General features: G+C 37.3%; 1 protein-coding gene across 1 annotated transcript in view; it reads right to left on the bottom strand.

Annotated features, from left to right (window-relative positions):
- LOC114513903 overlaps positions 1–24,845 on the bottom strand; it is a 364,074-nt gene that overhangs the window by 16,994 nt on the left and 322,235 nt on the right. The window contains 3 exon segments of the mRNA XM_036016964.1: positions 11,041–11,358; positions 11,451–11,759; positions 16,560–16,870. Of these exon segments, the coding sequence (XP_035872857.1) occupies positions 11,041–11,358; positions 11,451–11,759; positions 16,560–16,870 (938 nt within the window).

Raw genomic sequence — 24,845 nt, 5'->3', positions numbered from 1 at the left:
AGATAAGAAAACATGACCTGAAAATATTCTGCCTACAAGAGACCTACCTCAGAACACAAGAACTACACAGACTGGAAGCAAAAAGTTGGGAAAAAAATTCCAAGAAAATAGGCAGGAAAAAAAAAACCACAGCCAGAGTAGCAATATTTATATCAGACAAAGTAGACTTCAAAGCAAAGGCAATAGAAGGAGACAGAAAAGGAAACTTGATAATACTCAAGGGAAGAATCCATCAAAAAGACATAAACATTTTAAACATATATGCACCCAACATAGGAGCACCCAAATACATAAGGAAAATCTTGGAGGACCTCAAGAAAGATAGAGACAGCAACACACTTATACTAGGGGGTTTTGACACCCAACTGTCAAAAATGGATAGATCTTCCAAACAAAATATCAACAAGGATATTGCAACATTGAACAATGCCCTAGATCAAATAGACTTAATATATATATATATTAATATATATATATGTGTGTGTGTGTGTGTGTGTGTGTGTGTGTGTGTAAGTAGCCTTTAATTCCAAAAAGCAAAATACACTTTCTTTTCAAATGCACATGGAATATTTTCAAAGATAGACCACATGATAGGACACAAAACAAGCCTCAACAAATTCAAGAAAATTGAAACCATATCAAGCATTTTCTCCAATCACAAGGGCCTGAAATCAGAAACCAAGCTAAAAAACATTAAAAAACACTCAAATTCATGGAGATTGAATAGCATACTATTAAACAATGAATGAGTCAAGAATGAGATTAAGGAAGAAATCAAAAAGTTTCTGGAAACAAATAAAATGAACTCACAACAATCCAAAACTTGTGGAACACAGCATAGGCAAACCTGAGAGGGAAGATCACAGTGATAAAGGCCTACTTAAAAAAGATAGAAACATTTCAAATACACAATGTAACCCTACATCTACAAGAACTGGAGGAACAACAACAAAGACAGCCCAGAGCAAGTAGAAGGAAGGAAATAACCAAGATCAGAGCAGAATTAAATGACACAGAGACTAAAGGAACAATTCTAAGGATCAATAAATCCAGGAGCTGGTTCTTTGAAAATATAAACAAAATTGGCAAGCCTTTAAGCAGACTCATGAAGAAAAAAAGAGAGAGGACCCAAATAAACACAATCAGAAATGAAAGAGGAGAGATTACAAGTGACACCACAGAAATACAAAGGATTGTAAGAAATTAGTATAAAGAACAATATGCCAAGAAATTTGAAAACCTAGGGGAAATGGACAAATTTCTAGAAAAATATAATCTTCCAAAACTCAATGAAGTAGAAGCAGAAAGCCTATACAGACTGATAACAGCAAAATCGAAAGAGTAATCAAAAACTCTTAGCACCCTGGCTGGCATAGCTCAGTGGATTGAGCGCGGGCTGTAAACCAAAGTGTCGCATGTTCGATTCCCAGTCAGGGTACATGCCTGGGTTGCAGGCCATGACCCTCAGCAACCACACATTGATGTTTCTCTCTCTCTCTGTCTCACTCCCTTCCCTCTCTAAAAATAAATAAATAAATAAAATCTTAAAAAAAAAACAAAAAACCTCTTAGCACACAAAAGTCCTGGACAGTACAATTTCACAGGAGAATTTTTTAAAAACATTTAAGGAAGAGCTTACTAACCCCTATCCTTCTCAGGATATTTCAAAAAAAAAAATACAGGAAAAGGGAAGACTGAAACTCTTTTAATGAAACCAGCATCATCCTAATTGTAAAAGCAGATAAAGATAAAATAAAGGGAGAAAACTATAGACCAATATCACTGATGAACATAGATGCTAAAATCCTCAACAAAATATTGGCAAACTACATCCAGAAATACATAAAAAAGATCATACACCATGATCAAGTGGGATTCATCCCACGGATGCAAGGATGATACAATATTTGCAAATCAATAAACATAATACAGTACATAAAAAAAATCCAAAGACAAAATCACATGATCATATCAATAGATTTGGAAAAAGCATTTGATAAGGTACTGTAGGGACTGGTTTGTTTTGATCTGGCAAATGTGACTCAGCTCTGTATGGAAAACCTACAGAAGCAAGGTGGTGGGCAGGAGCCAGTCCTTCAAACCAAGTTTTCCCATGGGAATCAGGCCTTGAAAATGCATACAGACTGTTTTGGCTCACTCTTGCTAAAAATTCCTCACCCTGGTCTGAAACAGTAAATGTATATTGTCTATCTTCAAGGTAATTTACAAAGCCTGTGTGAATTTTCCCAAGGATGGAGGTAATCAGCTTGCCACCTTTCCCTTCTGCATGTGTTATTTTCATTTCCTTGATTGTATCTAAAATGTAGACAATAATATTCTATGCAATAGATAATACATCCTTCTCTGATGTAAGACCCAAGAAAAACAATAAAGGCCTGTCTAGGCAAGGGTTGGGGTGCTCTTCTCTTGAAAGAATGGCTGTGCCATCCCCTTTTTCTCCTGTGCATTTATTCTGATCTTCAGTTACAACAGGTGGACTCTACTGGCTAGAGTCTGCCATAAGGTATAACACCAATTTATGATAAAAACACTCAGCGAAGTGGGAATAGAGGAAGCATTCCTCAACATAATAAAATTCACATATAAGAGCCTTGCAGCCAACATCATACCTAATGGGCAAAAATTAAAAGCTTTCCCACTAAGAACAGGAAAAAGATAAGGATGTCCACTTTCACCACTTCTATTCAACATAGTATCGGAAGCCCTAGCCACAGCAGTCAGACAAGAAAAAGAAATAAAAGGCATCCAAATCGGAAAGGAGGAATCAAACTGTCATTGTTTGAAGATGACATGATAGTGGATGTAGAAAATCCCATAGACTCCACCAAAAAACTACTTGACCTAATAAGTGAATTTAGCAAAACAGCAGGATACAAAGTCAATATTCAGAAATCAAAGGCATTTCTGTATACCAACAATGAAACATCAGCAACAGAAATCAGGAATAAAATCGTATTTACTATAGCAACACAAAAATAAAGTACCTAGGAAGACACCTAACCAAGAAGGTAAAAGACCTGTACTCAGAAAACTACACAATACTGAAGAAAGAAATTAAGGAAGACACAAATAAATGGAAGCATATACTGTGTTCATGGATTGGGAGAATTAACATTATCAAAAATGTCCATACTACCCAAAGCAATTTATAGATTCAACACAATCCCCATTATAATACCAATGACATATTTCACAGATGTAGAACAAACACTTGAAAAATTTGTATGGAACCATAAATGACCCAGAATAGCCTCAGAAATCTTGAGAAAGAAGAATAAAGTAGGAGGGGTCACAATACCTGATATCAAACTATATTACAAGGCCATGGTAATCAAAACAGCCTGGTACTTGCATAAGAACAGACACATAGATCAATGGAACAGAATAGAGAGCCCAGAAATAAACACAAGTCTCTACAGTCAATTAACATTCAACAAAAGGGGCAGTAGCATAAAATTTAGTAAAAATAGCCTCTTCAACAAATGGTGTTGGGAGATCTGGACAGCTACATGCAAAAAAAAAAAATGAAACTCGACCACTAACTTACACTATATACCAAAATAAATTCAAGATGGATAAAAGACTTACATATAAGTCATGATGCCATAAAAGTCCTAGAGGAAAACATAGGGAGGAAAATCTCATAGGGAGGAAGACATTGCTGCATAGTCCATGCAGCAATATCTTCACCGATATGTTCCCTAGAGCAAGGGACATAAAGAATAAGCAAATGGGAGCTCATCATTATAAAAATCTTCTGCACAGCTAAAGAAAACATCAGCAAAATGAATAGGGAAAGAACTTTATACCTCAAACAAGGGTTTCATTTCCAAAATATATGAAGAACTCACACGACTCCACTCCAGGAAGATGAACAACCCAATTAAATAATTGGCAAATGACTTGAACAGACACTTCTCCAAGGAGGACATATAGAAGGCCCAGACATATATGAAAGTATGCTCAGCATCATTAGCCATCAGAGAGATGCAAATTAAAACCACAATGAGATAGCAATTCACACCAGTCAGAATGGCCATCATAAACAAAGCAACAAACAACAAATGTTGGAGAGGTTGTGGAGAAAAGGGAACCCTGGTTCACTTGGTTCCCTTGGGAAAAGGGAACACTTGGTGGGATTGCAGACTGGTACAACCACTATGGAGAACGGTATGGAGTTTTCTCAGAAAACTAAAAATGGAACTGCTTTTTGACTCAGCCATTCCACTGCTTGGATTATATCCTAAGAATCCTGAAACACCAATTCAAAAGATCCTATGCACCCCAATGTTCATTCAGCACAATGCACAATAGCCAAGTGTTGGAAGCAACTTAAGTGCCTATCAGTAAATGAGTGGATCAAAAAAGCAATAGTACATTTACACAATGGAATACTATGCAGCAGAAAGAAAGAAGGAGCTCCTACCCTTTGAAAGCAGCATAGATGGATATGGAGAGCATATTGCTAGATGAAATAAGCCCGGCAGTGAAAGACAAATATATATGATCTCACCTGCAAGTGGAACCTAATCAACAAAACAGTCAAGCAAGCAAAATATAATCAGAGACATTTAAATAAAGAACAAATTGACAGTAACCAGAGGGTAGTGGGGAGGGGATAACAGGGGTAAAAGTGGGAAGGGTCATCAAGGAACACATAAAGGACACATGGACAAAGCCAAAGGGACCGGTAGTGGGGCTGGATGGGGAGGTGCAGTGGTGGGGAAAACAGAGACAACTGTTCTTGAACAACAATAAAAAGAAAGATGAAAGAAAAGAGTATATTTTGATGTTTTGACAAATGCATGTACCTATATAATCAACCGCCTTAGTACAGCAGGAATATGAGCCCCCAAAGTTTCCATATGTCTTTGCAGCCAATAATTCCCCTACCCCACAACCCAGTTTCTAGGCAAACATTTATCTCCCCTCTGTCACATAGTTAAGTTTACATCTTGTACAATGTAGTGGAATCATATAATATATGTTCCTTTTTGTATGGCTTATTTTTCTCAGCATGTTTTTGAGATTTACCTGTGTAGTCACATTTATCAGTTGTTTGTCCTTTTTATGGTTGAAAAGTTTCCCATCATCTGAATATGCTATAATTTGTTTATTCATTCTTCTGTTAATAAAATTTAGGTTATTTACAGTTTTTTTATTATTGTTAATAAAGATACTATGAATATTAGTGGTGAAATCTTTTTCTGAATCTAGATTTTTATTTCTTTCAAGGAAATGCCTAGTAGTAGAACTTCTGGGTAATGTTTAAATGCATGTTTAACTAAATCTGGGTACATTTACACAATGGAATACTATGCTGCAGAAAGAAAGAAGGGACTCCTATCCTTCACAACAGCATGGATGGAACTGGAGAGGATTATGTTAAGTGAAATAAACCAGGTGGTGAAAGAAAAATACCATGTAATCTCACTTATAAGTGGAACCTAATCAACAAAATTAAAAAAATGAGCAAAATGGAACCAGAGATTTGGAAATAAAGAACAAACTGATAGTGACCAGAGGGGTGCTGGGGGGAGAGGGATAATGGGAGAGTGAAGGGGAAGGGACAAGGAAAGGAACATGAATAGAGGACTCATAGGCATGGACAATGCAGGGGATGGACTGTGGGAGTTGGGATGAGCAAGGGGGGGAAAGTGGGACAACTGTAACCAAACAACAATAAATTAATTTTTAAAAATTTTTGTTAAAGTGTTTATATCCTCTTACATTACCACCAGCAATGTATGGATCTCTAGTTGCCCCACATCCTTGCCAAAACTGGAATTGTAAATCTTTTAACTTGAGTAATTTCAGTTAGTAAAGTGATATGTCACCTCATACTTTAATTTGAATTACTTAATCATTAATGATGAAGTCTAATTCTCATTTTTTAAATGCTTAATGCCCTAAGAAATGTTTGCCTACTCCAAGACCCCCCAGATTTTCTCTTATGTTTTTTTTAGAAGTTTAATAGTTAAACATTTTGTATATAAGTTGTTTGGTAATCATTTTGAGCTCAATTTTTTTTGGTGTGGTCTGAAGTAAGAGTTGTGGTTCTCTTTTTACTGGTACAGATATATTTTATTCCAACCTAATTTTTGAAAATATATACTTCCTCCAATATTTTGGCATCTGTCTTAGTTTGCTAGGGCTGCCATAACAAACTACCACTAACTCTGTGGCTTAAACAACAAAAATGTATTTCCTTGCAATTCTGGAAGCTAGAAGTCCAAGATCAAGGTGTTGACAAGGTTGATTTCTTATGAGGGCCATTAGGGAAGGATCTGTTCCAGGCTGGCCTTTCTCTTTAGCTTGTAGATAGCCTAAGAAGACACTGGTCTTCTCCCTGTGTCTTCATATGATTTTTCCTCCATGTGTGTCTACATCTTAATCTCCTCTTCTTATAAGGTTACCAGCCATATTGGATTAGGGCTGATCCATATGACCTTATTTACCTTAATTCTTTAGAAGCCCTACTTCAAAAACAGTCATATTCTGAGATATTGGGGGTTGGATGTCAACATATGAATTTTGTGTGTTGGGGCACAATTTAATCCATAATAGCATCTTTGTATATAATCAATTTATACATATGTTTGTGTCCATTTCTGAACTCTGTTTTCTGTTCTGCTGGTTTCTATATATGTATCCTTACTCTGAGACAATACTGCCTTGGTTATTGCAGCTTTATAGTAAGTCTTGAAATCAGGAACTTCCAGATTTGTCCTTCTTTTTCAAAATTGCTTTGCCCTTTAAATTCCACATAGATTTTAGAATTGGCTTATAAATTTCTGCAATGACATTTACCTTATTCAAATGAATAAATATAGTACCTTGGCTACTTTTTTCTGTATTAGTGAAGAAAAAAATAAGAGAAGCAGTCTGAAACTGCCAGAGCCTCAGAATTATGGCTGATAATTTATTTTGTAGAAGGGAAGGCCATAACACCATAAAGGAGTTGGGTGGAGATCTGGGATCAGAATAGGGTCCCTGTCCCACTGATGATCACTAAAATGCTCTTACATGGTGTAGGGGAAAATAGTCAAGAGCTCTTAAAACATGGTGATATTAAATCAAAGAGTTAAGCCACTATGTGGAGCAGTATAATCATTCCCCCTCTTCCCAAACCCTTTTTGATATTTTATGCATGGGGGATGAAAAAGTATTTCTTTTGTACTAGATTTTGCTGAATGGAGGGGCATGCTCAGTCTTATTCAGGACCCCCTTCATTTGCTGGAGTTTATGCTAAAATGTGGATAGAGAAACAAACTCTTTTTAATTTTTTTCTTTTATATTCTTTTTTATGTAGGCAAATTTTATTTGATTATTATTTTTTCCACATTTTTTATTGTTGTTCAGGTACAGTTGTCTCCATTTTCCCCAAACACTCCCCCCACCCCAGTCATCCCTGCTTATTTTTTAAATAATTTTATTGTTATTCTATTACAGTTGTCCAAATTTGCTTTCTTTTAATTGTATTTTTCATTACCATTTATTTGAGACAAACTCTTAATAGAGTGAGTTATATAAAGGCAAGCATGAATAACTCATGCCCTAAATGAGAGAATTGTCCTGCTCCACCCTGAAATGGAACCCTCCCTTTGAGGGTGCTGAAAATTTGAGAATGCAAGCATCTTTATTTACATTGGTTATAGGATGATACTAAAGTTTTTCTAATTCTGTGCCTTTGACCCAGGTGATGGTTACTGCTGTGATAAGAGTGGCTTTACCTGCTCAGGCTCCCTATTTCCCTGTTATTGGGAGACAAGATAATATCAGGGTAACTGTTGTGGATCTTCTTGCTCAACTACTGTAAATGGTGCTGAATGATGGAAAAATAATTAGAATTCTTAGGAGGAAAGAAAATAATAGAGTTATAAAATCACCTTGGAATAATTAAACTGGGTAGAAAGGTTCAAATGGTTGATTAAGAATTAAACAAAGTAGTACAAAAAGGTGGAGTAGCTATTAAAGTTTTAATGAATCAACATTAGAGATTGGGTGGTCTTGTTGTCCCAACAACTCCCCAAACTGTAAAAAGACTATGATATATTCATTTGATTTCTCCTAGGTCAATGAATTTAAAATAGTCAATGCTTATGAAGAAGAGGACTCTATAGGTCTATGAGTCAGATCCAATTAAAATTGTACAAGGTAAGGAAAGGATTATAGCCCCTGTGACAAGTGGGCTCAGGCACAGCTGCTAACAGAGGGCAGAACATTATTTGAATTAGTATGTGCAAAATGGCTTGGAAGTGGTAAGGAATAATTTTGGGATTACTGGTGCTCAATGTACTGTCATAGCTATATCTGGAAATAAGTGAGAGAAGAATATAATTGAATTTGGAGGATATGATGATATAATTTTAGAAGACTTGCAGGTGAAACAATGGCTGAAAGTAGGAATTATGAACAAACATAGTGTATGTTTTTGCCTCACCCCTACCAGAATGTGTTGTAGGAATATCTGTGATGTCTCAGTGGAGGAATCTTCCCTTATTCAAACATTTGGGGAAAGTGATGTGCAAATCTGTTCTCTATTTTGTTTTAATTGGCTTGCTATGTGGGAATCTAGAATTACCTAAACCCACTCAAGTGACTAATTTAAAATCGCATACCTGGGGATCATCAACAATTCAGGCCTTATTAAAGGCCATACATGTCTAGTATGACATGTGAGAACAACTGATGGAACCTGCAGGCTATGGATTACAGAAATCTTAAGAGAGTATTCACTATAGTGTCACTGTATCTGTATATTAACAGTTCAAGCGGTACAATGAATTAGGGAAGATTGGTGTTTTGTGATTGATTTGGCTAATGTTTTCTTTCTTTTTCATTTTTTTAAATTTTAGCTGTTGTTCAAGTACAGTTGGCTAATGCTTTCTTTTCTGTTTCTACTTAAGAAAAAAAGTCAGCTTACATTTATGTGGGTTGAACTCCAATATCAGTTTACTGTGCTCCTACTGTGTTTAATTCTCCTGTGTGTTGTTCCAGCTGAAATTGAGGAACATTCTGCATAACAATTGTCCTGTCTTCTTTAAAAAGATCAGTGTCATGAAACAATGATTCAGAAACTGTTCCATACTAAAGGAGACTAAATGGACATGAGACCTGAATGCAGCACATTACTCAAATCTCCTTTTAGCTGTGAACAACATCCTTGGATCAGTCAGTAAAATCTGAACAAAACTTATAGACTAGATAATAGTATTATAGCAATGTTCATTTCTGGAATTTGATCACTGTGCTGTGGATATGTAAGGGAATTCTCTGAAGTATTTTAAGGGAAAAGGGATAGCATGTCTGCAACCTGCCAATTTTACCTACTAATTCAGAAAGAATGTACATATTCAGGGAGGGATGGGACAGGATGTGGGGAGAATTATAACAAGATACTAACATTGGTGGAATGTGGATAAGGGTTACCTGAAAATTTTTATTCTTGCAACTTTTAAACTTAAGTCTCAAATTAGTCAAAATAAAGATACAGAAATATAGAGGTGAAAACAATTCAGAGAGAATCCAGTCCTAGGACACCTTCACTAAAAGAAATAGTAAAAACATAAACATAAAATGCCTAGGAGAAAACCTACTGAAAGATGTGTAAAACTTCTGAGAGAAATTAAAGACGTATATGAGTGGAGAGATATACCATGTAAATGAGTTAGGAGACTCAATATTTTCAAGGTTAACTATCTTCAAATTCATGTGTAGAATAAATCTAATTTCAATCAAAATATCACTGTACGTTTTATTGGTGAAAAATGACATGCTGATTCTAAAATTTAAATGTTAATGCAGAAGACTGAGAATGACTAACACAGGCAAGAAAAGCAACTAAGTTAGAGAAGTTATTGTAAAGTAACTTCTTTAAAGTTTTCTAGACTTACTATAAAGTTATAATAACTAAGAAAGTGTGGTAGGGATAGACAAATGATACTGCGGAGCAGAAGAGTAATTAGAGGAAGACACAGAAGTACATAGTCTATGATAAAGGTAACATGGTAGTGGGGAAAAGAGTTTTTTCAGGAAAAGATTCTGAGTTAATTGGATATCCGTTAAAAATATGAACCTTGACCCTTATCTCACACCATACATAGATATTAATCCCCTAGAAGGATTGTACAATCATATGCAAAAGAAAAATAATTAAGTTTCCATAGGATACTCTTGGAGAATATTTGTGATTTTCAGGTAGCAGAGTTCTCTTAAAAAGAATATAAGAAACTCTAAATGTACAGGGAATAGTTGATAAGTTATACTTCACTAAAATTAAGAACTTGGCTGAACAAAGAACACCATACCACTAAGAGAGTAAAAATAAAAGGCCAAGGATCAAACATACAAAATAAATATACATACCTGCACCAAAAATCATTGTTATGGTAATTCCTAACATTATATTTGTAATATTCAGGGACTGGAAACAACTCAAATCTACCATCAGTTGCATTGATCAATATGCAATGCAGTATGGTCATGTGATCATTCAATGGACTACTCTATAGCAATAAAAATGAATAAAGTGCTGCTTAAACAATAACATGAATGAATTTCAAACACAATATGGAGTCAAAGAAGTTCGACACAAAAGAAAACATTTCATGATTTTATAAAAAAGTTCAAAAATGATAATAATATTCTATGTAGTAGAAGTTACAGAAGTGGTCTTGTTTGGAGAGGAGGGAGGCTGGAGTGAATGGTGGGAGGGGAGGCTGACTTCCTGTGTGCTTCTAATGTTCTCTTCATTAACCTGGGGTGGTGTACATGACTGAGGTGTACACTTATTACTTATATATTCTCTGTGATCATACTTAAATAGAATGTTTATTTGAAAAATATTACTGTTCTTAACATTCTTGCATTGACCAAAAAAGATGGCTGAACAATGAGAAGAACCATATTTCACCATGAAATACCTACCTTTGAAGGCAACTTTGCCAACTTGCTGGTCTTAGGGACATTCACTCAAAAAACATCCTTAGTACCAGGTAGTCCTTCTCTTTCTCTTACCTGAACAGATCACTGAGGCTGTGTTCCCAGGGGTACAGTCAGGAATGCCCAGGGCAGTCACTGGGCAGTTCCATAGGAAGGACTCAGTCCCTGAGCAGTGAAACTGGGCTTTCCAGATCTGGTCACCTCCTCCCACAAAGTAGGCTCCTTTTGGGGTAGAGATGGCAACTCCACAGCTGAGCTGATGACAGACAACATTGGCATTGGCCATGTTCCAGTGAGAGGCACAGAGCATTCTCCATTCTCCAGAAATATTCATCTCCACTTGTCCTTCACACTGAGAGGTGCCATTTTTCATGAGCCGCACTTCTGTGTATGCTGGTAGGAGAGAACAGGATTTTATCAAAACCTCATGTTTTTCTTATCCAACAGAGTATGCAGGGAGTTTCAAGTCCTGCTGTGCATCTCACCTGAACAGACAACTTGAACAGCCCCACTGTGCTGGCAAGCACCTCCTGGACAGGGTACTCTGGGGCAGATCCTGAGCTCAGGCTCCTGCCCCTTACACTGGAACTCTTCAGCCCATGCCTGTCTACCTGATTCTCTGAAAGACACATCCACCAGGACAGACGCTGCTTTGCCACACCCCAGTTCTGCACAGATGACCTGGGCCATAGGGAATGTATGTTTCCCATCAGACACTGGAATCCAGCCTCCTCCAGAGTGCACTTCTACTTGTCCTGAGCAGAGTCCATCCCCTCCAGTTAGACGCACAAATCCTGAGAGAAACAAACAAACAAACAAACAAACAAAAACAAACCCAGTGAAGTGTCCATGATCCTGGCTTGGCAACTGGAAACATGCCATAGGCAATGGTGTGAAGGTTTTACTTCTCTGGTGGTGGGGCATGGAAAAGGATTGTGACAATTATTGTCAGAATTGCATTTTCATAAACAAGTTTCTGAAGATAAATGTACACTTTGAAGTTGGTTAGAAATGTGAATCCTTACCTAGTGGACTAGCAACTTCAGAGACTAAGGAAATTACACTCTAGTGGGCTTTTAAACTTGGGTGTAGAGGTATGAATAACTGAATTAACCCATAGCATAAAAAAGTTCATGGGATTCAAGAGGTTAGAGGCCTGTCAGGCAGAGAAGGTTAGAAGGATATCCTGAGATTTCTGGGGCTAGAATTCTGAGCAGCTTTATCTCAGTAGCAGACTTTCAAGTGACTGAGGATAGGGAAAATCATGAGGGTTGGATCCATGAGTGCATGCTAAACTGTAGGCAGACCTATAGCTCAAGGGAGGAAATATAGATATAACCAGTCCACTTTTATGATTTCACATTTTATTTTCCCCATAATTTTTGATGGCAAAAATTCCAAGAATTTCTTAGGTGACCAGGTTGTGAAAGCAGTTGTCCAAAGATGAGTTTGGATGTTAAGAAAGCTCCTAGAGTCACAGGAAAAGGAGTGACTGGTCCTAGTCATCTTTTTTGAATCCTAGGATTTGCCAGTGAACCTGGGAGAGAGTGAGTTCTCAGGGGGCATATGTAAGATAGATAAGTTCGTTGATAACTTCATACTATGTTTTCTTCCCAGACAAGGGAGTCTTAGCAAATGCTGAGGAGTAAGAGTAATCAAGGTATTTCAATCTTATCTCTATGCTAACTGTATCCTCACTACTTTGATTTTTGAGACAAGAGGCCAGCATGCTGAAAAAAAAAGGAGATGGAGGTGAAGGAAGCAGAGAACAAACAAGCTGTGATTTGGAGACTTCCAAATTGCAAAAACCATAGTATAGATGAAAAATATAAATATTTGGGATAAATACTTGTGGGACAAGTCTTTAACACATTTTATTATCCTTTGCTCCTCCCATTTAACACCTAACCATAAAGCACTGAGTGAAAAAATTTTTTATACACACACACAAATCTCTGAAAAAGATTTGATTGTAACAAAGACTCATTCTGGGGCTTCCCTACTGACATACATTTCTTCAGCATGTCACCTAACATGACCCCACATTTTCATATTGACTAAAGTTGTTCACTTCTGTGATGTGACAAACCCTCCCATTTGTCTGTGATTGGGAAGGAGATTTTAATATTTGTGTGAGACTGGTATCGCTAGTGAGAAGTGAAGTTTTAATAATTTAGCACTTCCATGGACATTATCATTGAAGTAAAACAGTATTTGGGCTTACCACAGATAATACCCACTTGTTTTTGTGCTATTTCTATGTTTATGGGAAGGTAAGTGAAGTTTCTGTACAAATGAGGATGAAGGAAGGATCTGACTGACATGGAGATTCTCACTGAATTCTGACTGGCTTATCTGAGAAGAAAGAGTGAGTGAAATTTTCAGGGTAGGCACTAGGTTTACACTGAGAGCGCCTGTTCAGTTCTTCACCTTTTTATTGGAAATTTGTCTACCTGATTTAACTTTAAAAATATCAGGACACATTTCCCAAAACCTGCCTAAGCAGAAGAAATGGCAGAGGACAAGTAGTTTTATCAAGAAATACTGAATTTAGAATTAATATGTTTAAACTAATACTACAGAAATCCCAAAGTACCAACATAACAAAAGTTGAAAGTAACAAAAAACCCTAAAATCTGAAATCTGTGTCTTGCACTGTAGTGAACTATGCTCATATAGTGAGTCAGATATGAAGAGATATGGACATGCCTTTACTTGAATTAAAAAGGAGGGAGGCACCCAAGCCCACACCAAATAAAATATGGACTCTTTCAGGGATAAGATTAAAGATCAACAAGCTTTAAAAGCTTCAAATAATACTGGGGATCCTCAAGCACTATGTTCTCATTGTAAGACAGAGAAGACAGAATCTGGGGAGGCTTTATCATGAGAGGGACTTGTTCAAAGTTGCAGAATTAGGGAATACTGTTGGCTGCAGACTTACTTCTGTGCCTACTTTATACTCTCAATGCCAGCTCCATGTCCCAGGTTAGTACAACATCTCATCTCCCCTGGGGACCACTGCTAAGTATATATCATTACCCAAGGAAGTGAATCTCCTTGGTGATTCACTTCCACTCTTTTCTCTATGTCCCAAATTTAGCTCATTTGCAAGAGCGACATCAACCTGAGTTACAAGAGGGATCTCAGGGGGCTAGGTCTTTAAGTAACTGCTCTTTCTACACCTGTTCCTGAGTCTGGGAGATTTCCAATTTTCTATACCTCAGCTTGTGCTTAGGGTTCCTTTGGACAGAGGAAAAACTCTCTCTCTCATTGTTTTATCTTCCTTTGTCTTGATTTTTTTTTATAAAGAAGCAAGAAAGCAAGGATGACCAGGTTGGGTATCATCACCTTCCATCTAGGTCCCATTTTTATTACTTTACTTCTGACCAACCCTGTCTTCTCTATCTGCCTGTAGCTGTGACTCATTTGCCTCCAAACCAGCAACTCTGAAGTCCTTTGATGGTCAGCCTCACCTATGCCCGTACCCTTCCAGCTCCTTATCCTTCAATCCAGGATCCCACTATTCTGATTGAAACAGAGAACCTTGTTGTCTGAGAGGTGGGAAATGTCTCCACTGGTGTTGTATTTGGCCACTCAGAGATCCACAAGGATCCAAGTTACAACCAAACTTGTCCTTGGGCTGTGCATTTCCCTATAAAGGCAGAGGTGGTCAGCATGAACTTTCCATCGGGATGAAGCAAAGAGCAAGGATAGTGGGACACCGGAGGCCCGGGCATAGGCAAAAATTGAGTATGTAATTGGGAAATGATGAAAAAGGAGACAGAGGAGAGGCTTCAAATGAGGCATCTTTAAACTCCCTGCACAGGTCTGATATTCAGATAGGAAAAAGGTATTTGAAAACAATATTGAAAAGAGTCCATTTCATGTTGTTTTATTCAAAATACAAACATCTTTGTAGAGTTTGCAGGAACTTTGATAGGTAAATCACAACTAAAGAATGTAAATCACAATAAAAGAATGTTTTTATCTTTTTAGGGCTTTATTCCTAGTGGAGGATAAACATAAGTACACAGGATTAAGACCTCTGCTAAGTGTATGAGAGTCCTGGATGGAACAAAGAAAATGAAACTGCCTCATCAGAGGGATATTTGTATTATTCAACCTCACCCAAAGCTAAATGAAAATTAGGGTCAGATATATCCCTGTCTGGTGTCCTGCTATATAGATATCCTGTGTCCTTAGGCAAGTTACTTCAAATTTCACCTCTGGGGTCCTGTTTCTATCACTCTGACCTTTTCCCTATGTCATTCTTGAGTCCACCTTACAACTCATTCTTCTCAGTCCCTACAACCAGACAGAATTCACATGAAGTTACCCAGAGCCTTCTCTACACCACCCCTGGACTCTTCATGCTCCTCAGAGAACCCCATATGTGTCCTTTGGAAGATCCCATTGTCAGTCTCACCACCACAGCTACTGTAAACTTTTCCACCCTCTTCAAAAATTGTTTGTCCCCTTAGTACCATTCTTATCAAATAAGCCCCCAAGTGCACTGAACTGTCATGTAAAAACTATATAATTCTTACATAAAAGACACAAATTAATACTTTATTACCTTTACCATTGACTTACCAGTGTTAGTGTCCCTATAAAGTTTGAGTTTATACAGATGTTTTAAATAAAAAATGAAGAATCTTTTCATGTAACAATGAATTGAGAACCTATGATTCAAAGTATTTCATCGAAAGATCTCTGGTTCTATTGGCCAAAGACTACAAATACTTAGGCTAGAACTAGCAAAGAAGAATTGCAATTTGGTACAAATACCTAAATTCCTCTCTGATTTGTTCAGTGATATTCCCTGTGCCTCTATTCCTACTAATCTAGTGCAAAACAGTGTCTCACGTTATATACAGAGAAACAATTCAACCAAAGTACATCCTTATTCTTGACCTTCCCTCTGATAAGCTGGCTCACTATACAAAGGGAATGTGTGTAGCAATTTGCAAAATCACTTACAAAATCATTCTTACAAAAGTAAAATTTTAAAAAATCATGAAGATTTATTTTAATTGAGATAATACTAGAATAATCTATTTTGTAAATGAAGGTGGAAAGAATGGCAATTGAGACAATAAGAAGAAAATAAATAAAGCCCATCATTCACAGGTGTTTTGTGCACTTGTGAATTATGGATAGATATCTCAGAGTCTCTAGCCCATCTATCTTCTATTGCCTCATTGATCAGACACCAGCTTCCTTGGAACTTGCCATTCTCCCACCTGGTGGACAGTGTACTGACCATACCTGAGCAAATGGCTCTTGCATGCTACCCATAATTGCAGTAAAAAAGGGCCCCAGCTCAGGGAAGGGCACTTCCATACATGGGGCTCCTTTTCTGTGCACTTCATATTGTCCAGCCAGATTCATCCTAATCTTGCCCTGAAGTAAGTGGCCTTGAAGACTTCTCCACAGTCAAGCTGTCTGTATAGACACTGTGGAAGGAAGCTTCCTTGTCCTCTGGTACTTTCCTCAACACCACCCCTCCACCCCTGACCCCCAGGGTTCAGACTCCCATCCTCGAATGCCCCCATTTCCTCCACAGGTAACGGACAATGTGTAGCACAGACCTGAGCAGATGACCCCTGCATCGTACTCGTGAGGGCAGACCTGGTGTCCCTTTCCCAAATAAGGGCACTTCTTCAGGTGGGACTCCTTTCCGTTGCATCTCACGTCAGCCAGCCAAACCCGGCCTGATCCTTGTCCAAAGTAAGCAGAGAGTGGGGCATCGAGGGCTTCTCCACAGCCCAGCTGTCTGCACACCACCTGGGCATCTTCCATGCCCCATCCGTAACCACAGATGGTGCCCCAGAAGTTACCGTAAAGGATCTCCACTCTGCCGGCACAGCGACTGCCCCCGTCCACCAGGCGAAGCTGTCCACTGTCTGAGGAGAGAGAGGTCAATGGGGCATTTACAGAGGGAAAGCAGCATTTTCTAGTTCTGTGGGACAACTTCACTTGGGCAGCTGGGGTGCACTAGGATCACCCCTGTGTCTGGTTTCCTATGGCAGTAATCATAGAGTAATAGGGTAGAAAAATAGAAACAAAACAAAACAAAACAGGAAAAATTAAGCAGAAAATAATCTGGTGAGTAGTCTCAGAAAAGTGTTACATGGGTCCTGTCAGTATTAACCTGATTTGTAGAGTTCTGCATATCTGTGAAAGATATATAAGAAATGTGAGGATATCGCTATACTAGGTAAATGTGTTCAGAGTCACTGTAATGGGCTACTAGTGGGATGCACCTTTTATAAACCACAAACACTTTGGTGCTATTGACATGAGCACTAGAAGAATTAGATCAAAGAGAATGGAGTGAGGAACTGGGGTGAGCTCATCAGAAGTCCCAGGTAGCAGCCATCAATTCTATCCCATTCAGAATTGTTCTTGGTATATAGCAGAAAAATGGACCACAACACAGGACATGGTTTATCCAGAATACTTCACTTACTACTCTAGGCTTCATACTCCAGATCTGGATACTTGGTTTAAAAAAAATATATTTCTAGCCCTGGCTGGTGTAGCTCAGTGGATTGAGCGCGGGCTGGGAACCAAAGTGTCGCAGGTTTGATTCCCAGTCAGGGTACATGCCTGGGTTGCAGGCCACGGCCCCCAGCAACCGCACATTGATGTTTCTCTCTCTCTCTCTATCTCCCTCCCTTCCCTCTCTAAAAATAAATAAATAAAATATTTTTTAAAAAATGTACTTCTCTTTGAGTAGATTGGGCAACCTTACATAGGAGATGATGTCAGATGATATTGATTGGCATTGGCCAGACATTCCACTGGGAATCATAGAATGTTGCTACTTCTCCCAAATGAATCTAATCTTCATGTCAGAAGTTGCAATTATTCAAAATATAGAGTTATTTGTTTTCTGCCTGGGGGAACATATGATGTATTTCTAACTTGATCAAAGAACAGAAACAGGTTATATTCCTGCTGTGAATGTACTTGAACAGACAATTTTGACAGATCCACTGCATTATTATTCTCTACTTTTTGCACATGCAAAAAGGGTGTAAGGAGAAGTTAATGTCTATCAATTTACTTTAAGTAAGTGATGAGTAGACACAAAACCCTAGAAGTTTTGTTTCCATTAAGAATGGTCCTACCTATAAGTGGAAACTAATCAACAAAACAAACAAGCAAAGTATAACCAGAGATATTGAAATAAAGAACAATCTGACAGTGACCAGGGAGGAGAGAGGGAAGGGGGTTAAGGGAAAGAAGAGGAAGGACCGTCAAGGAACATGTATAAAGTACCCATGAACAAAGACAATGGGGGTGTAGGACTGAGTATGGAAGGTGGGGGTGGGTGCAGTGGGGCAGAGTGGTGGGGGGAAAATGAGGGTTTCTGTAGTTGAACAATACTAAAAAAAAAAGAAAAAAAAAGAAAAAAGGAATGATCCTACTGGATACAACTAAAAAAGCTGAAAAATGTAAAAAAAAAGTTAAAGGTATTAGATATTTGTGGTTACCACATGGACTATATATGCTAGAATTCCAAAGAGTGGGGAATATGTCAGTGTTAGCCAAGGGTCTACAGCATTTTTTTTTTTCTTATGGGAATTTTCAATTCAGTGCATGGGTTAATAGCACAGAATCTGCCTTAGGCAAAGCAGACGACTCCTGCTGGGACAACGAAGCCTGCATAACTTTGGGGGTTACCTGGTGCTGGAGTAACAAAATTGGAGGCTTGCAGGCCTCTCTCACACAACAAATTTTCTCCTCAAATATTTGCCTGCTATAAAGGCTGTGAAGGGCAGAAGGCCAAAGAACTACATCAAAAATTTTGGAAAGCACAGTGGATATTCCCTCATTCTCTTGGGTGCTAAGCTACCAAAACATCCAGGCACTCAAATAAAATCCCTGCGAGCCCATGACAGAAATGGAAAAAATCAGAGGTAGAGTGTTACCAAACTGTAACCTAGACTTGTTCCAGCTCAGTTCTAGGTTGTATTTAGATATTTGGGTGATCAGCCCCCCTCCCCCACCTGCTTAGCAGAAGACAAGATGAATCCTTTCACGTGTTAGATAATATGTCCGGAGTATCGTATCTTTTTCATATACAATTTCTAGCATTCAATAAATTACATGGCATATAAAGAGGAGATCATATGACAAATTAACAAAGTGGAAAAAAGAAGAGACAGAAACACACATAATAAAGGTGTTGAAGTTAGCAGATTAGGATTTTAATTATGATTTAAGAAAAAAGGGGGAAGAAGGAAAAAAGAGGCAAAAAGATGTAAAAAACATAGAATTGTGTATATATATATATATATATATATATATATATATATAAATCAAACTGACAATACCAACTGGAAGTAAACTGTCTAGAATAAAGAATTAAAAGAATAGGTTAAAAGAATTTTAGGTAGTACTCAAGATAGAATTAGTGACTTAGAGGAAAGAAGAAAAGGAAAACAAGAATGACTAATGGAGACATACACAGGGGGAGACAGAGACAAAGAGACCCCCAGTAATATTTGAAGAGATAATGTCTGAGAATTAAAAAAATGGAGGACAATATAATACATATTCCAGAAGCTCAATGAACCCTAAGAAAGATATGAAAAGCCCCACACCTAAGAAAGCTGCTGAGAATTGAAGAAAAAGAGAAAAATTTGGAATAATAACGAATGTGTCTAATATAAAGAAGGCAAAACAAAAAAAAGGAGAGCAAAAGCAATATAAAGGAGATGGGTCAATTAAAAACAAATGGTAAACACTAACCCAACAGTATTAGTAATTGCATGTAAATGGATTAGATACTTCAAGCAAAAGCTAATCTAGATAAGACAGCAAAATTTAGGTAAATGTTATATGCAAGATACCATATACAGGAGGGTAAAAGAAAAAGGTTAAAAGTAAAATAACGGAAAAATATATTTATATACCGTGTAAACACTAACCATAAGTCAAGTGGAGTAGCTATATCAATATCACAAAAAAGTAGACTTCAAAGCAAGACACACTAATTGAGTTAAAGAGAGAATTTTCATGACTATAATGGGATAAGCCCTTAATACACATAAAACATTAAAACTAACCATTATTAGCATATGGCCAAAACCCAAGGAACTGGAAGTTTCAAGAAATATAACAAAGGAGTGAGAAACAGAACTTCTTGCTTTTGTTGGGAGGAGTAGAATTTCCCAAAGAAAAGAGACAAAGACTTCTGACTGGAGGGGCTTGAAATAAAGGGGAAACTGTGCGTTAAGGGGAAGGGATAGAGAGATGAGGAGCATTGCAAAGGCAGCTAGAGACCAAGGCCCACACCTACAAGAGCCAGCTCTTCAGACATGTGGCTAGATTATTCACATTTTAGGAGCTCGCATATGATATTTTGAATCAGGAGGCCAATGGGGGCGAGATTTCATGTAGGATCTGCAGGAACTATAAGAGAGAAAATTCAACATGGGATGTTGACAAGGACAGGATTCTTCTTAATTAGCAGATCTTTTAGGATGTCACAGAACAAGCTCATGTTCCCCAGTGAGCAGGGCAAGGTTGACCAAGAGAGGTACGTCATGAAGTCTCTGAGGCTTCATTCCCTTCTTCCTTCAATGCTAATATTAATTCACCCATGATCACCTACATTTGGGATCACTTTTCTGTTGCACAAAGGGGTTTGAGGAACATCAATCCAAGAGTTAGGAAAGGAAAACATCACAGACAGGAAGGAAAAATTCTGCCAAGAACCCAATGCTATGGAAAAACTACAGTAGAGCAGAAAAACATCAGAGCTGTGGGTGTGTGGGGAAGATAAAGAAACTCAAAGTCCAGCTTAGATTGCAGGTGTAAGGTTATCTGGGGGTGTAATTATAGCTCACTGTTGGGAGGGCTTTCTTGATAGGCAGGAAGGTTTCCAACTCATCCCTCATCATATGCACATGCACATGTATCATCGCCACCACTACCACTTCCACCACCAAGTCCAACAGTTTGGCATAGAGAGTGTGAGTTCTATGGATTCCTATCTAAAAAGTTGATTTCCCTGGGCAGACACATTCTTGCTTTCATATTTAACCTTCACATACTCCTCAAACTTCCCCTCACCCATTTCTCTCTCTCTATCTTTCCAACAAACACATGTACATGTATGTATACATACACACAATCTATTGGCTGAAAGAGCAGAAATACCAAAATACTGGTTGAGAGAGACATAATGTAGAATAGAGGAAGGACAGATCAGAGACCCAGCCTGGGGTAGACCCTCAGCCATAATCCATTGCAGAAGGTGATTTGAGCTTTAGGTGTTGGAAAAGCATGAAACTCAGATTTGGGTTAATCTGAGAACAAGGTTTACATCTCTGCAACATCTCCCATTTAAACTTGAAAAACAGAGTCCCCACAGGAAAAAAATCAACATCAACTGTAACTAAAGATTAGATTTTTGTGAAAACCAAATGGTCTATAGGGAGGCATCTTTACAATCCCAGGGATCATCTCCCCAGACTGTTAGAGCTAATCCAGTATCACTGCTGATTTTAAGAAGTGAGGCTATGCTTACCTTGAGCACTCGCTAGGACACTGAAGAAGAAAAAAGCAAGTCCTTGGAGAAAGCAGTGTCCATTCATGGTCGTTTTGACTCTCATGTCGACAGGTAACAGTCTTAACTTTCTCAAACCATATAAGGAACCCTCCTGATTCTTAATGGGGGCTCCTACAGCAGGAAGGGGGTTATATAGTTCCATTGCCTGACATTGCCATCTTCCAGCAGCCAATAGAAACCCTAGTTAACATCTTCCTTGCCATCAGAGACTATGTAAAAGGAAACTTTCTGGATTTCAAACACCAATTAGATGCTGAATCTTACATATCTCCTTATATGAGATACAAGGCTTTCTCATGTCAGGTGGTACTCTGACCCCACCCCCTCCCACAAATCTGATACAGTAAATCTATACTTAAAAAATATGTGTGGCTTTCTTTTCTGCACCCCACAGGTCTGGCTCAATGGCTGGCTCAGTGCAGCTGGTGAGATCAGTCAGGTGCACTGTTTCTGGGACAGTTCTACCACTCCATGGACCAAGTAAAAATGATTTTTGTTTAATTTGATCTAGATCTTCAATGTCACATGTTGTGGGTGCAAAGAAAGAAGAAGCATCTAACAGTGAAAACCAAAAGTAAAGTTAACAGAAAATTAGGATTTGAGAGATAAAATATTCTCAGATATTTCAGGTTTCTTTGGATATAGGTGGAAGTGGGCAAAGGTGGTGGGCAATAGGGATGGGAAGAGATTTTCTTAGGGCAATGGGTGCATGATGCAGTGTGCAGATGATGTCTCATTGAGTTGTATACTTGAAATCTGTAAGATTTTGTGAACCAATCTACTTAAATTGAACCAAAACTACTTAAATTTAATTTAAGTAGTTTTCAGGTCAATGAAAAAAATGTGAAACCGAGATCAAGGTGTAATGATTATTGGCTGAATATCAAGGGCTTTCCTCTAATTTTATTTCTGGTTTCTAAGTAAAAGCCAAATAAAGATACAGAGCTTTGGTCTACAGTCTGTAGACAAAACTATACGGAAGTATATAGAAATATACAGTCTGTCTTTCCTTTTCTTCTCTCACATCAGGGAGAATTTATTGCCCCATGACTACCATAACCAGAACAGACACTTTCCCTAGGAATAATTCTAGTTTCCTTGGACAAGGTGGTACTATAGATTACAAATAGATTACGAAGTTAATTCCCATTTTACACTGTGGCAATTTGCACCTGACAATCCAGTCTCAGTAGTTAGAAAGTGCATGCCCTTCTACTCCTGGTCCTCTTTTCAACATCTCTGTTCCTATGCCTCCTCTTCTGTTGATTTTCATATAAACCAGTCAGTCCACTTTCACATTCTTTTAAGGCCTCTTTGAATAAAGAAATAAGGAGGCTTTCATGACAATGCTTAAAAATGGAATAAATTTTACACCCATTTCTTATCTCACCCTTGTTATCGACAACATAAACATTAATGTTATCATTTAAAAATAATATTTTATTAAGATATAATTGACATTTAACATTATGTAAATTTAAGGTATACAATGTGTTGATTTTATACATTTATGTATTGCAAAAACAATTACCACCATAGCATTAGCTTACACCTCTATCATTACTTATTATTTCTTTTTTGTAGTGGAAAAATTAAGATCTAGTTTCTTAGCAACTTTGGGTTTATAATACATTATTGTTGTCTATAATCACTATGCTGTGCATTAGAGCTCCAGAATTTACTTTTCTACTGCTTGCAAGTTTGTGCCTTTAAACATTTCCCCAATTCACTCACCTAGCTCCTGGTAACTTTCTGTTTTTAATTTGTTTTGTATTTCACATATAAGTGATGCCATATAGTATTTGTCTTTGTCTGATGTATCTCACTTAACACAATGCTCACTTAGCATAATGTCATCCTATTTGTTGAATTTTGCTTTTCTTTCTTGTGTTCTTGGTGTTATCTCCAAAAATTATTTGTTGCCAAAACCAGTGTTAATGAGGTTTCCCTACACTTTCTTCTAGGGGTTTTATGGTGTGAGGTCTTATGTAAAGTGTTAAATTCATTTTGAGTTTATTTAAAATAAGGGTCCAAATTCATTTTTCTGCCTGTGGTTAATTTTCTGCTTGCTAATGTTTGTGGAAGAGACTATCCTTTCCCCCTTAAATGTTCCTGGCTTCCTTGTCAAATACTAGTTGAGTGTATATGTCAGGGTTTATTTCTGGGCTCCTTGTTCTGTTCCATTGACTTCTGTGCCTATTTTTAACCACTACCATACTGTTTTAATTACTATACCATTGTAATACATAACAGTTTGGAATCAGGAAGTATAATGCATCTGGCTTTGTTCTTCTTTTTCTTAATTGCTTTGTTTATTCTGCATCTTTTATGTTTCTATATGAATTTTGTTTTTTTTCTATTTATGGGAAAAATGCCATTGGGATTTTGATAGGGATTGTGTTGATTCTATAGATGGCTTTGGGTAGTATGGACATTTTAACAATATTAGTTCTTTTAATATATGAACATCACATATTTTCCCACTTGTGTCTTTTGAAATTCTTTTTACAAAATTCTTTTCACAAAATTCTTATAGTTTTATTGTATAGATATTTAATTCCTTGGTAAATTCACTCCTGTTTGATTGCTTTTTTATGTTATTTTGAATGTGATAGTTTTATTTCTTTTTTAGATGTTGGTGTGTAGAAGTGCAATTGATATCTGTATGTTGATTTTTATATCCTGCACTTGTTGATTAGTTCCAATAGTTTTTTTTTGGTTGATTTTTTAGGTTTTTCTGTATATAAGATTATATAATCTGCAAGTAATTACAATTTTACTTCTTCGTTTCTGATTTAGACGCCTTTTATTTCATGTCTTGCCTAAATGCTCCAGTTAAGATTTCCAGTACTGTGTTGAATAGAAGTGGTGAGAATGAGCATACTTGTCTTGTTCTTGATCATAGAGGAAAAGCTTTCCCTTTTCTACCATTGAGTACAATGTTAGCTGTGGGTTTCTTGTATATGAACTTTATTGTATTGAAGTGTGTTATTCTACACCTATTTTGTTGAGGGTTTTAATCATGAAAATTTGTTGTGTTTTGTCAAATGGTGTTTCTGCATGTGTTGAGATGATCATATGATTTTTATCTTTTGTTTTATTAATGTGATATATTTATTTATTCATATGTTGAACCATCCTTGCATCCAGATTAGAGTGCATAACCATTTTAAAGGTATCTTAAAATTAATTTTACTAATGTTTTGTTGAGAAGCTTTGCATCTATATTCACCAGGAATATTGGTCTATAGTTGTTGTTCTTATTTTTCATGCAGTATGTTTATCTGGT

The sequence above is a fragment of the Phyllostomus discolor genome, chromosome 2 (assembly GCF_004126475.2).
Source record: "Phyllostomus discolor isolate MPI-MPIP mPhyDis1 chromosome 2, mPhyDis1.pri.v3, whole genome shotgun sequence".
Taxonomy (NCBI): Eukaryota; Metazoa; Chordata; class Mammalia; order Chiroptera; family Phyllostomidae; genus Phyllostomus; species Phyllostomus discolor.
Note: the sequence above shows the minus strand (reverse complement) of the source record. Positions and strands in the feature narration are given on the sequence as shown.